Here is a 16,604-nt window from a genome sequence, read left to right as displayed (position 1 = left end):
ATGATCAAGGGGATGGAGCAACTCCCTTACGAGGAAAGGTTGCAGCATTTGGGGCTTTTTAGTTTAGAGAAAAGGCGGGTCAGAGGAGACCTGATAGAAGTGTATAAAATGATGCATGGCATTGAGAAAGTGGATAGAGAAAAGTTCTTCTCCCTCTCTCATAATACTAGAACTCGTGGACATTCAAAGAAGCTGAATGTTGGAAGATTCAGGACAGACAAAAGGAAGTACTTCTTTACTCAGCGCATAGTTAAACTATGGAATTTGCTCCCACAAGATGCAGTAATGGCCACCAGCTTGGATGGCTTTAAAAGAAGATTAGACAAATTCATGGAGGACAGGGCTATCAATGGCTACTAGCCATGATGGCTGTGCTCTGCCACCCTAGTCAGAGGCAGCATGCTTCTGAAAACCAGTTGCCGGAAGCCTCAGGAGGGGAGAGTGTTCTTGCACTCGGGTCCTGCTTGCGGGCTTCCCCCAGGCACCTGGTTGGCCACTGTGAGAACAGGATGCTGGACTAGATGGGCCACTGGCCTGATCCAGCAGGCTCTTCTTATGTTCTTATGTTCTTATGATGTCAACAGACCCCTGACAATACGGAAAAGCTCCACTGGATGGCTACTTGAGGATGCAATGGTGGCAGAGAAGTGGTCCTTCTTTGCAGCTCTCATTGCTGCACAGTAGGCATGGTTATGATGATGTTTTACTTGTGCCTGATCAGCCTCACAGCATGTCTTTCACCACTTGCACTCTAGCTGTCATCCAGCCTGTTTCATTTTCCTTAGCTCACTGGTATGCCAGGGTGCAAACCGGGCTCCACGATGCCGGAGAAGGCATCTAAATCTGTCTATCACTCTTGCTGGAGAGGATCAGAGCCATAAGTCTAAACTTCACCAGGAAGTGATCTGAACACAACAATAGGGTGACATGGGGTTTTTTTCTTTTATTTTTAGGTTAAGCTTTTTTCCTGACCCCAAACATGGTTCCCCTCCTCCAATACAAAATCAGGAATAGGCAGGCTTGAGATGGATGTTTTTATTTTGCATATTCCTTATTTATCAGTATTACATTTATATCCAATCCACTTTTCCTCCAAGGAGCTCAAGATGGCATTCATAGGTCTCCTTTTCTCCATGTAATCCTCACAACCCTGTGAAGTAGGTTAGGCTGAAAAACAGAAACTGGCACAAGGTCACACAGCGAGTTTCCTGGCTGAGTGGTGATTTTAACTGTTGTCTCCATAGTCCATTTTCTTGCCTTTTCTTCCACGTTCGGGGGGGGGAGGAGTTGTGGAAATCAGTAAGCTAGGGTAGGGGGGAAATAATATTTTCCCATAGGACTGGGAATGTATGTGGTCCTTTTTCAACATTCCTGTGTGGCACCTTTAAGACTAACCAATTCAGGTTGCAATCCTGCACATACTTACCAAGGAGCAATCCCCATGGAATTCAGCGAGGGCTTATCTCTAAGTAATGTATGTTGAAAATGTATGGTGAAAATGAATAGAAATAGATTGCCTTCAAGTCAGTTTCGACTTAAGGCGACCCTATGAATAGGGTTTTCTTGGTAAGCTATATTCAGAGGGGGTTTACCATTGCCTTCCTCTGAGGCTGAGAAGCAGTGACTGGCCCATGGTCACCCAGTGAGCTTCATGGCAGTTTGGAGATTCGAACCCTGGTCTTCCAGTTTGTAGTCCAACCCCTTAACCACTACAGCACACTGGTTCTCTTAATGTATGGTTATTCTGGCATAAATCCACACTAGAAATTGTGGCAGCAGGGACCCCTTCTGAACCAACACTTAAGTAGCAAATATTAATAAAGCAATGTTTTAAGAGTCCACATTTTCTCTGCAAAGGAGGAGGACAGAGTGAGAACCAGAAGGGTGGGGGGCACACACCTTTGCTGCCAGCAAAGAAGCAACTATGGCACCAGGGACGCCTTCTGAACCAAAGTAAGACATTTATCAGTTTAGTTAGGTGCTTACTATTTGTAAACAGCAATGTTTGAGTGTTTACAATATCACAAACTTAGGAACTGATTTCAGGCAGTTAAATAAGACTGCATATCCATGACTGGGAAGGGAGCAGTCATAGGACAAGTCAGTCTTGCTTTGTGTCCCTATAAAAGTTACACAACACTAACATTTACAACATAATTTCTAATTCTTTTTCACATAGACACAGACAACACTCTCAAACCCCCTCACCACGTTAAGGTGTGCTTCCTACCCCCTTTAGGATGTACACCTTAACGTGGTGAGGAAGTTTGAGGGTGTTGAAGAAGCTGAGAGCAATGCCGTCAAGAGGCTAGACTTCTAGCAGGGGCACCCATGGCGGAATGGTCAAAGCTGAGACACCAGGCTAAGATGCTTCCATACTCAGAGGAAGGCAATGGTAAACCACCTCTGAATAGCTCTTAGCACGAAAACCCTATGAACAGAGTATCCAAAATGCAACACGAGATAGTGGTGGAAGATGAGACCCCCAGGTCCGAAGGCACTCACCGAGCTAAGAATAAAGGACGAGTAGTGCTGTGACTAATGATGCAGCTGGGTCAAAGCCGAAAGGAAGCCCAGAGGCTGATGCGCACAGATGCAAATGGAGAGTCCGGAGTTGTACAACGCACACAATAGGAACATGGAATGTGAGAAGCATGAACCAGAGAAAGTTAGAAATTGTCGGGCAAGAAATGGAGCGTATCAACATTACAATACTTGGCATGAGTGAATTAAAATGGACTGGAATGGGACATTTTCAATCAGGGAACTACAAAATATTTTATGCAGGAAATGAGAAATTAGGAAGAAACGGGGTTGCTTTAATAGTGATGTAGCAAAAGCTATTAGGAGCTACAACGCAAGGTCTGAGCGAGTGATATCAATGAGATTAAACGGGAAACCTATTAACCTAACCATCATCCAAGTCTGCGCTCCAACATCAAACACGGAAGAAGGAGAACTGAAGAGATTTTACGCAGAAGTACAGGAGGAAATAGATCACACACCAAAACAAGATATAATAATCATGGGGGACTGGTATGCAAAAGTAGGGAACAGAGAAGAACTAGGAATTGTGGGGAAATGGGGTTTAGGTGACAGAAATGAAGCACGAGAAAGACTTACCGAATTCTGTGAAGCCAATGATTTGTTTCTTGCCAACACATTTTTTGAACAACCAAAAAGACGACTGTACACGTGGACATCACCAGAAGATCAATATAGGAATCAAATTGATTATATAATTGGAAACAGAAGATGGAGAAGTTCCATACTTTCTGCAAAAACAAGACCAGGAGCAGACTGCGGTACAGATCATGAACTGATCGTATCAAAAATCAGAGTAAAGCTAAAGAAGAAGAAGAAAGCACTCATAATGCCAAAATACAATTTAAATAACATCCCAGAAGAATATAAAGATCAAATAAGGAACAGGTTTGAGGCTTTAAACTTAGTTGACAGAGAACCAGAAGAACTATGGACTGAAGTCAGGGACATTATCAGGGAAGAATGCAAAAAGACAATACCTCTTGTTAAAAAGAGAGAAAGACCTCAATGGATGACTGAAGAAACTCTTAAAATGGTTAAAGAGAGAAGGAAAGCAAAAGCAAAAGGAGATAGAAACATGGTCAGAACCCTAAATGCAACTATACAATGACTAGTACATAGGGACAAAGAAAACTATTACAATAGTTATTGTATAGAAATAGAAGAGGACAACAAAATGGGAAGAACAAGAGCCCTATTCCAAAAGATTAGAGAAATGAAAGGGAAATTTAAACCACGAGTAGGGATGTTGAATAATCTACAGGGAAACACACTGACTGATGGAGATGAAATAAAAGGAAGATGGAAGCAATACACTGAAGAACTCTATAAGAGAGATGCCAGGCTTATTTATTTATTTATTTATTTATTTATTTAATTCAACTTTTATACCGCCCATAGCAAGGCTCTCTGGGCGGTGTACATCAAATAAAAACTTCACATATAATTTAAAAACCAACTGGTCATCAAGTTACAAAAGGATGTATCATATCACTGTCTGTTAAAACATCAAACACAAATACAAAAATATTAATATATTGTTAAAAATATTAAACATTAAAACATTAAGATGCCTGGGCAAAGAGGAAGTTTTTCACCTGGCGCCGAAAGGATAGTAATGTAGGCGCCAGGCGAACCTCATCAGGAAGGGTGTTCCATAGTTCGGGGGCCACCACCGAGAAGGCCCTCTTTCTTGTAGTCGCCTTCCGGGCGTCTCTGTGAGTAGGCACCCGGAGGAGGGCCTTCGATGTTGAGCGCAGTGTACGGGTAGGTTCATATCGGGAGAGACGTTTCATCAGGTATTGCGGGCCCGTGCCGTGTAAGGCTTTATAGGTTAAAACCAGCACCTTGAATTGGGCCCGGAAACATATAGGCAGCCAGGATGACAGATTCATTCACAGAGGAACCATATGATGAAGAACCAGAAATTTTAGAATGTGAGGTGAAAGCTGCTCTTAAAATTCTTGGAAGAAACAAATCACCAGGAATAGATGGCATACCAACAGAGTTGCTACAAGCTACTGAGACTGAATCTGTCCAAATTTTGACTAAAATCTGTCAAGAAATATGGAAAACTAAACAATGGCCCACAGACTGGAAGCGTTCCATATACATCCCAATTCCAAAGAAAGGGGATCCCAGGGAATGCAGTAATTATCGAACTAATGCTTTAATATCCCATGCAAGTAAAGTAATGCTCAAGATTCTACAACAAAGGCTCGTACCATATATGGAGCAAGAAATGCCAGACGTCCAAGCTGGATTTAGAAAAGGAAGGGGCACCAGAGATCACATCACAAACATACGTTGGATAATGGAACAGACCAAGGAATTTCAGAAGAAAATCACCCTGTGCTTTATAGATTACAGCAAAGCCTTTGACTGTGTAGATCATGAAAAACTATGGAATGCTTTAAAAGAAATCGGGGTGCCACAGCATCTGATTGTCCTGATGCTTAACATATACTCTGGACAAGAGGCTACTGTAAGGACAGAATATGGAGAAACCGATTGGTTCCCCATAGGAAAGGGTGTGAGACAGGGGTGTATTTTATCACCCTATTTGTTTAATCTGTACGCAGAACATATCATATGGAAAGCGGGATAGGACCAAGATGAAGGAGGTGTAAAAATTGGAGGGAGAAACATCAATAATTTAAGATATGCAAACGATACCATACTCTTAGCAGAAACCAGTAATGATTTGAAACGAATGCTAATGAAAGTTAAAGAGGAATGAATGAATGAATGAATGAATGAATGAATGAATGAATTTTATTATTACAGCGAAGGCCAATACAAAATCATCACACAACGTTTAAAACCATTATTAAGATAAACTAAAACAGACATTCCAATGCTGGGTCTCTCATGTAGACATTTGAGTTATCATTGTTCTACGAGTTGTGATAGCCATGGCACAGAATCTAGCAACAATATATGTGATTTGTGGGTAGAGATCTTGCAGCAAAAATTTCGTATAAAATAGAGGATCACGACCAGGAAACATTTAGACGATAGGAGTGATGCTAAAAGAACGAATGTGTTGATAAAAAGTACAATGTAAGAGCACTTGCGTTATAGTCTCGACTTCTCCGATCCCACACGGGCACAGCCTAGCTGCGCATAGGACTCCACGAAATCTGCCCTCGAGGAGAGCTGACGGCATTACGTTGAATCTCGCCATAGTAAAGGCTTTCCTGTATCTAACAATGGAAAGGTTACTGAGATATTGGACTGGTATGAAGCACGTGTAGGCAGTAATGAGTTTGAACTTATCAGGTGGTACAGTTAAATGGGTTTGCAGTTCTATATCCATTATGCGTTGGGAGATGGCTGACCATGCTTTAGGAGGTGAGAAACCTAGGGATGCTACTTTCTTAATCAAAGAATTGTGCCAAGAGGATTGAAAGGTGTCAAAAAGTACTAAAGGGGCCAGGCCTACAGGTAGGAATTAAAACCATAGTTTTAGCTTGAGTTTCCAAATTCTTGCTTCTATGGTAGGTAGGGCGGCTTCCATTCTTAGAATGTTGTTTGAGAAACATGATGGAATCCCGAGGACAGCCCTCAGAAATTTTGTTTGTATGGTTTCAAAGGACAGTGATTTCAGAAAAGTCAAGACCTGTGAGCCATATAGCATCTGTGAGATGATCTTCGCCACAAAAATTTGGATGGAAGAAAAGATGTGTCCACCCCTAGTATAAAAAAACTATAAGAGTGCTTTCGAGGTCCTCCGAGCACTAGAGATAGTGTTCTTAACATGGAGATGCCATAGACCTGAGGCATGAAAAGTCACTCCCAGATATCGGAAAGATTAAACCTGTTCAATTTTAAGGCCATTCAACTGCCAACTATGTCTCACCTTTCTCTTAGAGAACACTAATACTTTTGTTTTAGCATGATTAATAATTAGCTGATCCCTAGCACAATGGTCAGTCAGTGCACGCAGAAGACGCCGCAATCCACTGCATGTCAGTGATAATAAAACTACATCATCCGCATAAAGTAAAATCAATATCATTCTATTAGCGAGAGATGGGGGTTGTGATGGAATTTGCGCCAAGGAGCTAACCAGGGAATTTACATAAAAATTGAATAAAGAAGGGGCCAAAACGCATCCCTGCTTGACTCCTTCATAAGTAGGAATAGATTTAGTGAGATGACCTATGCTATCACATCTAACCTGGAGTCGAGTATTTTCATGGAGCGAGCGTATCAACGTTAACAGGCGCCTATCTATGGTGGATGACTCTAACTTTTCCCATAGTTTAGTTCTAGGTATCAGATCGAAAGCACTTTTAAAATCGATAAAAGCCGCATAAAGAGCTCCAAAGTGGAAAACACAAAAGCAGGACTACAGCTGAACATCAAAAAGACTAAAGTAATGACAACAGAAGATTTCTGTAACTTTACAGTTGACAATGAGGACATTGAACTTGTCAAGGATTATCAATACCTCGGCACAGTCATTAACCAAAATGGAGACAATGGTCAAGAAATCAGAAGGAGGCTAGGACTGGGTAGGGCAGCTGTGAGAGAACTGGAAAAGGTCCTGAAATGCAAAGATGTATATCTGAACACCAAAGTCAGGATCGTTCAGACCATGGTATTCCCGATCTCTATGTATGGATGTGAAAGTTGGACAGAGAAAAAAGAAGATAAGAGAAAAATCAAGTCATTTGAAATGTGGTGCTGGAGGAGAGCTTTGCGGATACCATGGACTGCAAAAAAGACAAATAATTGGGTGTTAGAACAAATTCAACCAGAACTATCACTAGAAGCTAAAATGATGAAACTGAGGTTATCATACTTTGGACACATCATGAGAAGACACGATTCACTAGAAAAGACAATAATGCTGGGAAAAACAGAAGGGAGTAGGAAAAGAGGACGGCCAAACAAGAGATGGATTGATTCCATAAAGGAAGCCACAGACCTGAAGTTACAAGATTGAACAGGGTGGTTCATGACAGATGCTCTTGGAGGTCGCTGATTCATAGGGTCGCCATAAGTCGTAATCAACTTGAAGGCACATAACAGCAACAACACCATACCATTAAAGCTTACTTCCAAAATACACCAAAAGCCCTGAAGCAAATTAATGTAAATGGTTTCCTGTATTTTCGGATAAGTAACAGCTTCAGATAATTCGTAGTCTTGGGGTTCTTTTCGATCCTTCCTTGTCTCTTGAGGCGCAAGTGGTCACGGTGACAAGGAATGCATTCTACCACCTTCGGTTGGTAGCCCAGCTACGCCCCTATCTGGACAGGGATGACCTCGCCTCAGTTGTTCATGCTCTGGTAACTTCTAGGTTGGATTACTGTAATGCGCTCTACGTAGGGCTGCCCTTGAAGACAGTTCGGAAGCTTCAGCTAGTGCAAAACGCAGCAGCCAGACTGCTGACGAGGACCAGCCGGTCAGCGCATATAACACCTGTTCTGGCCCGTTTGCACTGGCTACCTATTTGCTTCCGAGCCAGATTCAAGGTGCTGGTTTTGACCTATAAAGCCTTACACGGCGTGGGACCGCAGTATCTTGTGGAACGCCTCTCCCGCTATGAACCGACCCGGTCACTTTGCTCAGCGTCTAAGGCCCTCCTCTGGGTACCAACCCATTGGGAAGCCCGGAGGACAGTTACTCGATCTAGGGCCTTTTCTGTAGTGGCCCCCGAATTGTGGAACAGCCTCCCCGAAGAAGTACGCCTGGCGCCGACGCTTCTATCTTTTCGGCGCCAGGTTAAGACCTGGCTATGCTCCCAGGCATTTTAATGTGTTTCATGTTACAATTTTAAATCTCTTTGTTTCAGTTTATTTATTGTGATATTTTGTATTTCTGTATTTTTAATCTTTTGTACACCGCCCAGAGAGCTATTTGCTATGGGCGGTTTAAAAATGAAATAAAATAAATAAATAAATAAATAATAATTAGCATAGTCTTCTTGTGGATTCACAGCAAATCCCCCCTAATATTTTATTATTTATAAATTTATATACTTACTTACCAAAGTATTTATATACTTACTTACCAAAATCGCTTTTAAAGAGTGAAGAACAAATCTTCTGGATAGATGTTATAGAACATGGGTGAATCTGTGGCCCTCCAGATGTTACTGGACTCGAACTCCCATCAACCCTAGCCAGCTTAGCTAATAATCAGTGATAATGGAATGGAAGGCCGCAGGTTCTCCATTCCTATTACAGAGCTCTGATAATAAATACCATTGATCTGTTGGAATAAACCAGATTTTGTTTATTATAGCCCTGTGGAAAAATATAGGCATATTCTGCAAAATTGTTCCAGCTACTCACAAGAATCTTCACTTACTAATTATAACAAGTTAAAAGTATATTTCCTCCAAGAGTAAAAATTCTAGCCAATAAGTTCCAGCCCAAAGCCAGGCCTTACTGTCTACTGAAATAGAAACGCCTTCTATCCTAAGTGCTGCTGATTTTTTATAGAACTATCTCAAATCTAGATTTTACCCCTACTGTGCTTGTAATGTGACAATGAGTCTTGGCATTACCTACCTCATTCAGTGCACTGTACTGCTTATCAGCTCAAAGGCCGATTTCCAAAGGTCTATAAATAAAGGAAGTTACTAATAAATGTTTGGGAAGGTGTTCTTCCTCCAGAGTTGGAGAGATGTAGATTTCAGCTTGTCCTCTGCCACAGCAATTTTTCAGTCATTGTATTTTAGTATTGTGCAAGTATTTTGTTTATACATTCTTCCTGGAATATTGCATACTTTAGTTGAAGCTGTTTATCATTTGGTATAGGACTTCTTATTTACAGGAAAGAAAATGCTGAGTCCAGTTAACATGAACAGCATGATTCATAGTGCTTCAAACAATTTTGCAAGCTAGGTATTTTGTTTGCTTAGTCTCTTGACAGTTGCTCCGGGCAAATTGCTTGAGCAGAAAATTGGAAACTTTATTTTCCGTTTTAACAAAATGTGTCCACTTTTCAAGTAAGTGATGGTGAAATATGTGTTAGTCTTATTAACCTCACCAGAAACTTCGATTCATTATTCCAAGATTATCTAGGTCTCAGCTCCTATATGTCTAGCAGTCTTAAGTAGCAATTTGTAAATAAGATATAAATTCAGTATCAAACAGGAAAAATAATTTCATACTTGGAAGGCATCAAAAGCTAGCATTTTCATCTGAGCATCCCGGAGGGCACAGCAAATCTTTGAGAAGCAGAGTCACTAGAACTTCCTTTGTCAGGAGATGTCAGCCCCTGTCTCCCGGACCAGCTCTGCCTGAGAGGTGGTGTGTGCATCAGGCGTCCCTTTCTTGACCAGAGCTTTCTTCATTTTTGAGCATTTTTTTACTCCCATCCTCACTCTCCTTCTTTATTCCCTTAAGGAATTTGCTTACTGGGGGGGGGGTCCCTCGGGGGGGGGTCCCTCAGCAGTCCATTTTCTCTATTTTGAGGGCAGCTGAACTGGGCTGTTTTAATGGGCCGCCTCCCCCCCCCTTTTCCAGTGGCTGCAGTTAAGCTCTGAGAGGCAGCAATGCCACCGGCCTTATCTCTGCACTGCTGCCAGAAGGTGAAGCTGTCATGGGAGGCAAAGCAGAAAGAAGGCTGCTGTGAATTGTCAATGAGTGACCTTCAGTGATGGTCTCTCAGCAAGGGACAATCATTCCTGCTCTTGCTTGCCCACTTTGTGCTACGGATTGGTGGCTGTTGTGCTGGGCAGAGCAGCCGTCTTTGTTCTGTAACACCAGCAGGGGGATCGCTGGGTGGCTCACTTGCTACTGTGCCTGGTGTCACCTTCTGCATAAGGCAGGCAGCTGCAGTGCAAAGTCCTCCCTGGGGTGGGTTTGAGGCAAAATGGCAACATAGGCAGTCAGCCTGTCTTAGGACTCAGCCAGTGATTTTAGAAAGCTGACTATGAGTTCTCCAGAGCCCCAGCCAAGATGGAGGGCTCATTTAGACGACCAGAGGGTGTGAATGAAGCTGCAATCCTGATCCCGCCCCCAGTTAATGAGGGTGCCATGGCAGGGTTCTCCCAATGGCTCCAGGGCCTGACTTCTCAACAAATGCAGTGGTCCCTGTTGTTACTGGGGGACAAGAGGGTCCACAACTATTCCCGTTCTCGTTCAGGGAGGGGAAAAGCCAAGAAAGGCAAACACAGGTCTGGGGGTGGTCTGAATCAAAACACAAAAGTGCCGGAAGGGGATTCTTCTTCTTCAGCCCTTTCTAGTTCTTCTGATGATTCCTCCCCCTCCCCCCATAGGAGGCATAGGTCTCCCTCTATCTGTGCTTCCTCTCATGCCTCAGTAGCTTCTTTGGTGCCTGGCACTCAACCTCTCCCTGGGGGTGTAGACCAATCAGGGATGGAAAGGGAGGAGGGAGAATTGTCAGAGGAGGAAATGGAAGCTTCTTTCTCCCAAGCTCATTTGTTTTCAGCTGCTCTTTTTCCTGTGTTGCTAACCAAAACTTGTAGAACTCTGCAGCTACCTTTGGATTGCCCCCCCCCCCGAAGAGGTGTCTGACCTCTCAAAGGAGGCTAAGGCACTCTTCCGTAAGGGGCTCTTATTGCTGTTCCTTTGCCTGAAGCTTTCAAAAAGCATGAGGTTTGAATAGGCAACACCTGCTAAACACAAATAGGTGTTTAAAACAGCCAATAGACTATATTGCTTCCCAGAACCATCACTGATGCTCCAGTGGCTTCTTCATCTTCACCTTCACCTGCACCTGCAAAAGGGGAACGTGGTTCAAAGGATGCATGTGACAAAAGGTGGGTGCTGCCCTCAGAAAGGAGTTTAAGACCTCTGCTTGCAGCACTTAGGATATATGCAGTCAATTCTACATTTACATGAGCAGCTTACATGTGGGCTGGGGATCTTTCTTCCTCTGATCAAGTTCCTAAGAAAGTAAAAGATAATTTATAAGAGATTGCCTTGCCAGCAGTATTCCTAGTTGATGTGATGCTTTTCAATTTGAAGTGTGCATCATGGTTGCTAATATCCTGGCAAGTGACACATTTAGCTTCAGAACTGGGAAGCGGATGCAAGTTTCTACTGCTGTATCACCAGTGCTGTTTTAGAGGCCTCTAAAATTGTTGGTTCTCATATGGAGTCTGTGCTTTAGATACTAAGGACAAGCAAAAAAGCCCTACCTACTGCCTAAAAGGAATCCAAAAGTTTGAAAGGTCAGACTTCATTTTGTCCTTTTAAGAATTCTTGGTACGCCCTGCTACCAGACCCCATACAGATCTTGTTGGGGGAAGGGGCCTTGGATGGGGAACAAACCCGGGGCTTATTCTTGTTCCACCTTTTCCAATAGTTCAAGGACTGGACCAGGGAGGAATTAAAAAAAGTATCCTCAGAATAACTCATTGAGTTCAGGTCCAATTAGAGCCGTGGTTCTTAACCTTTTCCACTGCCAGCACCCCTTGGATTTCCAAAATATGCTCTTGCACCCCCTGAAAAAATACTGTTCATTTTTTATTTTAATGTCTGTTTTAGCTTCTGTTTAAATTAATGTTTAAAATCTCTTGAACAATGCCTCACACCCCTAGAAAAAGTGTATCGCACCACTAGAAAAAGTGTCTCGCACCCCCGGGGTGCAAGCACCCCAGGTTAAGAACTACTGAATTAGAGGGAGGTTTTGTGTTTTCTCCCAGACTTGGTTCAATACTACTTTGGATAGTTGGGTCCGGGACACTGTTTTGATCTCACCCCGGAGTTTTTCTCCCTCATAACAAATTTTTGTCTGTGCCCAAGTCCAGGGATCCAGACAGATATAAATGTTTCTTGGGTGTGATTGGCCATTTACTAGAGGTACATGCAATTGAGCTGGTGTCGACTTTGGAGATTTGATCTTCAGTTTCCTCCATTCTATTCTGTGTGCCCAAGATGCTGGAACACTTGGGCCATTCTGGACTTGAAATGGTTAAACAAGTTTCTGGCCAAAGAGAGGTTCAAGATGGAGATCTTCAGATCCATTCTTGAGGCCCTGATGGAAGAGTACTTCTTAGCTTTGATTGATCTCTCAGAAGCTTACCTTCATATTCCAATAAGGTCATCTCAAACAGATACATTTCCAGAGCAGGGTGATGCTGTTCAGCTTGTCTGCTGCCCCCAACGGTGTTCTGCAAGGTCTTAATGGCTTTAGTAGCACACCTTTGAACCCTGGGGATGTCTTCACCCCGTTTTGGACAACATCCTGATCTGGGCCCAGTTGAAAGACAAGTGTGCCTAGGATATCACCTGGACTCTGGTGTCTTTGCCCGTCACAGTTTTGTGGTAAAGAGGGGGAAAGCTCCCTAGTTCCATCACAGTGTTTGACCCACCTTGGTGTGACTTGAATACAGTGGAGTTGAACAACATGCCAAGCTCCGGCCTCAGGTTTCCTAGGCTCTTCAGGCCGCTTCAGTGGATCTGATGATCCTGATGCAGCTCCTGGAGTCCTTCCAGAGTCTGGCTCCACAGGCACAGGCTCATGCCCACTCCTTGTAAAAGGTGGTTCTTCCATTCCAGGCAAACATTGCTCACTGCCAGCATCTTCTGGTTCCTGTATCAGACCACCTGAAGAGGGAGCTCTCATGGTGGTTAGTGGAGAATCAGCTGGATGAGTGGTTGTCTCTTTTCCCACAACAGCACCTGCTGACCAAGTCTGGTTGTTGGAGAGCTCACCTTAACACTCAGACTGCACAGGGTGTTTGGACAAGAAGGGAAAGAGAGCAGAGCATAAATTTGCTCCACTCAAGGCAGTCCAGCTGGCACATCTAGCTTTCCAGTCAGACATTGTTCAGTCTCGAATCCTCATCCAGATGGACAATATGTCAGCCAAGGCATATATAAACAAAGTGGGGGGACACGTGATTGCACTTCCTAGACAGTCTGGCCCATTCTATCTTAGACTGGACAAAAGGGCACCTTCAGTCCATAAAAGCAATTCATCTAGTGGGAGTGTACAACCAGGTCAATTTTCAATGTCCAGAGCAAAGTGGGAGCTCACCCAATGTTTTTCTGTCAGTGGTCAGACTGTTCAGCACTCCCATCATAGATCTTTTTGCCACAGTAGTAAACAGAAAACTGGATACCTTCATGTCTCACTTCCCTTGACCCTCAGCCTGGGGGCTGATGCTCTGACTCTGGCAAGGCCTTGGGGATTCCTGTATGCCTCTTCGTTGCTTACTTTGATTGGAAAAAACTCTGTGCAAACTTCGAGGCAGTGGCAGAGGTGATGAGCTTGTCAGTGGACAGGAATTGACAACTGCCATTTTGGTTAGACCTTTTAATGCAAGGCCCATTCCTTCATCTGAACACCCAATTATTCTGTCTGATAGCCTGGAGGCTGAGCATATCTGGCTGAGTCAGTCTCTGTTCTCCTGAGGTCCTACAGACCTTACTGGCTTCTACAAAGGGTTCTACCAATAAAGTATACTCTTCCACCTGATGGGCCTTTCTGGCTTGGTGCAAGGCAAGAGGCAATTCCCCATCCCTAAACGAAGTTAGCGAGCTGTTAGATTTTCTTCAAGCTGGACTGGACAAGGACTTTAGTTCTAGCACTTTGAAACATCAGGTGGCAGCCCTCAAGCAGCATCTTAGGTGGTCAGGGTTCTTTGGATTCCTATGCCCACATCAAATGGTTCCTCTAAGGGATGGCTTTGTTGAAACCTCCCATGGTCCATAGGTTCCCTTTGAGCCTATGGCCACTTGTTCTTTGCAGTTACTTTTATGGTGGCAATTATGCCAGCTAGGAGAGTTTCTGAGCTGATGACTCTCCTCTGATCCTGCTCTGTGCGTTTTTGACCCAGAAAAAATAGTTTTGCATATGATCCTTCTGTTATTCCTAATGTTAATTCCTTGTTCCACAGGTCACAAGAGGTGGTTCTTTACTCCTTTTGCCCTAAACACATTTATGCCAGGGAAATTAGCTGGCATAAGGTAGACTTCCATTGGGAGCTTTATGTCCACTTGGACTGAACCACAGAGTCCTGGAACTCCTTTATTTATATAGTTTCAGGAGCATTCCTTAGGTACCAAAGTTTCTTCTATCATTTCCAGATGGCTCCGATTGTGTACTGCAGAGGCATATTCTGCTGATGGTACCTTTACTTGCAAGGTGGTACAGAAGGAGTAGGATTAGATGTTTTGTTGGTCCACCCTTCATAGTTTGCCACTGCTTTGCTTCATTCCAAAGGTTTGTAATGCTCTCTGGGATCCTCAGGTGAAAACCGAAGTTTCTTACCCGGTGAACTTCTCTTCAATGAGAATCCTGGAGGTCATTGTGGCCTGCCCATTCTTTTGGTTGCGTTGTTACTATAGCGCTAGCTGCCTTTCTAGTTCCGGGTTCTGCCTTGTGATAGACATGATCTGTCTTGGAGGGATGACTAAATCCTCTTTCTTTATTATTCCTTCCTGGCAATTTACCTTCTCTTGGGCTGTTGCCCATGCTTTTTCTGTTGTTTTCTTTTCCCTATTTTCATAGTTTGTTCACCTTCATGGGGTGCTCTTTGTCTGCCAGTTGGTCTGGGAGACAGGGGACAGTAACTCCTGAAGAAAGTTCTAGTGACTCTTCCTCTTAAAGGTTTAATGCTGTCTGGGACACGCAGTGAACAGAAGTTCACCAGGTAAGAAAATTGTGTTTTTCATTGCATGGAATCAATTACCTAGAGAGGTAGTGGGCTCTCCGACACTGGAGGCATTCAAGAGGCAGCTGGACAGCCATCTGTCGGGAATACTTTGATTGGGATTCCTGCATTGTACAGGGGGTTGGACTTGATGGCCTTATAGGTCCCTTCCAACTCTACTATTCTATGATTCTGTGTAACAAAGTGTATCGAAATAATTTTTTTAAGTTCTTCATTTTAAGCCAAACTTTGTAAATTAAAAATTATTGCAACTTCTGTTTCTGTTGTAATAATGAACTGCTTTAAGAATCAAACCATTTGTGCTTGTTTCCTGTTTACATTTTATGGTCCCTTGATATATTGTTAAATCTCCACTTAGGAGGTTTTTCGTATGTAGGTATTTCATTGTTTTATTTTAAATTTTATAGGAAAGGCATCAGAAAGGAGTCTTTTTCCATTGTTTGGTCGAGATCCAGGACTCTCAGGCTGTCAGGTAAATGTTTTTCTTTTTAAACATTGCAGCAACTATTAGAACTAACTTGTGTGCTTTTAGTATTTCTGAGCACAGCAAGGTAATGTAATTGTCTTGTGACAGTACAAAATCTGGACGTGCATATTTTAAGTTAGTTTACTGCTTTGTAATCCTTGCATTTTATCAATATCTCACAACCAGATGATGCTCCACCTGCCAGTCCTGCTTTTCTAACCATAGTTGGGAGATTGGAGGTATGTTGCCTCCCTTTCGTGTCATAGTTTGCCAACTATGGTATAGCAGAGTGATGTGTATCAGTGCTAACTAGCAGTGAAGGGTGGCCTATTAGGTCAAATGGGGCACTGCCCCACCAACCTCAATCTGTCCTCAGCCAACCCTTACCTGTCTGCCTTCTTATGTATAACTAATGAGAAGATGACTCTGCCTGTCATTGGCTCTGGCTCCACCTACTCTTGTTCTTTCTGCCTTCTGCTCTACCGGTCCTCATGAGTACCAGTCACCACTAACTAGTCCTTTGTGCGTGTTAGAAACAAAAAAAGATTCCCTCATAACCAGCATTTACAAATTCACTTCAAACCGCAGTTTTACATCTGATTTCAAGGGCAGTCCTTATTAGCCCTAACCAGTCTTGTTAATAAGCCAACAAAAGATACTAGCCTACCCCCCCTCCAAATACTAGCCTCTTGCAGAGTCTCAGAGGAGGGATGGTCTACCACATCTCTTAATGAAGATGGAAGGTGGCTTAAAGCGCACAGCCTTCCAACTTGTTTACTTCCAGTCCAGCAGTGATCATCCATGGTGAGATGGAGGAAGCCAGCAGCTGAGTATTTGATGTATGTATTTCAAACTGGAATTTGATGTAGTTAATGGGCCACACTTACTTACAGTGTTTATAGACTGCTCATCATTTAATAATTTCATTCCCAGAGCGGTAAACAAAGTAACACAGATAAACAGAAAAAAATATATAAAAATTAC

The 16,604-nt window shown here is 43.1% G+C and overlaps 1 protein-coding gene across 6 annotated transcripts in view; it reads left to right on the top strand.

The window, feature by feature from the left end:
• TCF12 (transcription factor 12) overlaps window positions 1–16,604 on the top strand; it is a 367,927-nt gene that overhangs the window by 169,583 nt on the left and 181,740 nt on the right. For all 6 annotated transcript variants that reach the window (XM_061595499.1, XM_061595501.1, XM_061595498.1 and 3 more), the window contains exon 7: window positions 15,562–15,626. In XM_061595499.1, the coding sequence (XP_061451483.1) occupies window positions 15,562–15,626 (65 nt within the window). The remainder of the gene's footprint in view (window positions 1–15,561; window positions 15,627–16,604) is intronic.

The sequence above is a fragment of the Rhineura floridana genome, chromosome 14 (assembly GCF_030035675.1).
Source record: "Rhineura floridana isolate rRhiFlo1 chromosome 14, rRhiFlo1.hap2, whole genome shotgun sequence".
In the NCBI taxonomy this organism is placed as follows: Eukaryota; Metazoa; Chordata; class Lepidosauria; order Squamata; family Rhineuridae; genus Rhineura; species Rhineura floridana.
This window is presented reverse-complemented; position numbering and strand designations above follow the sequence as displayed.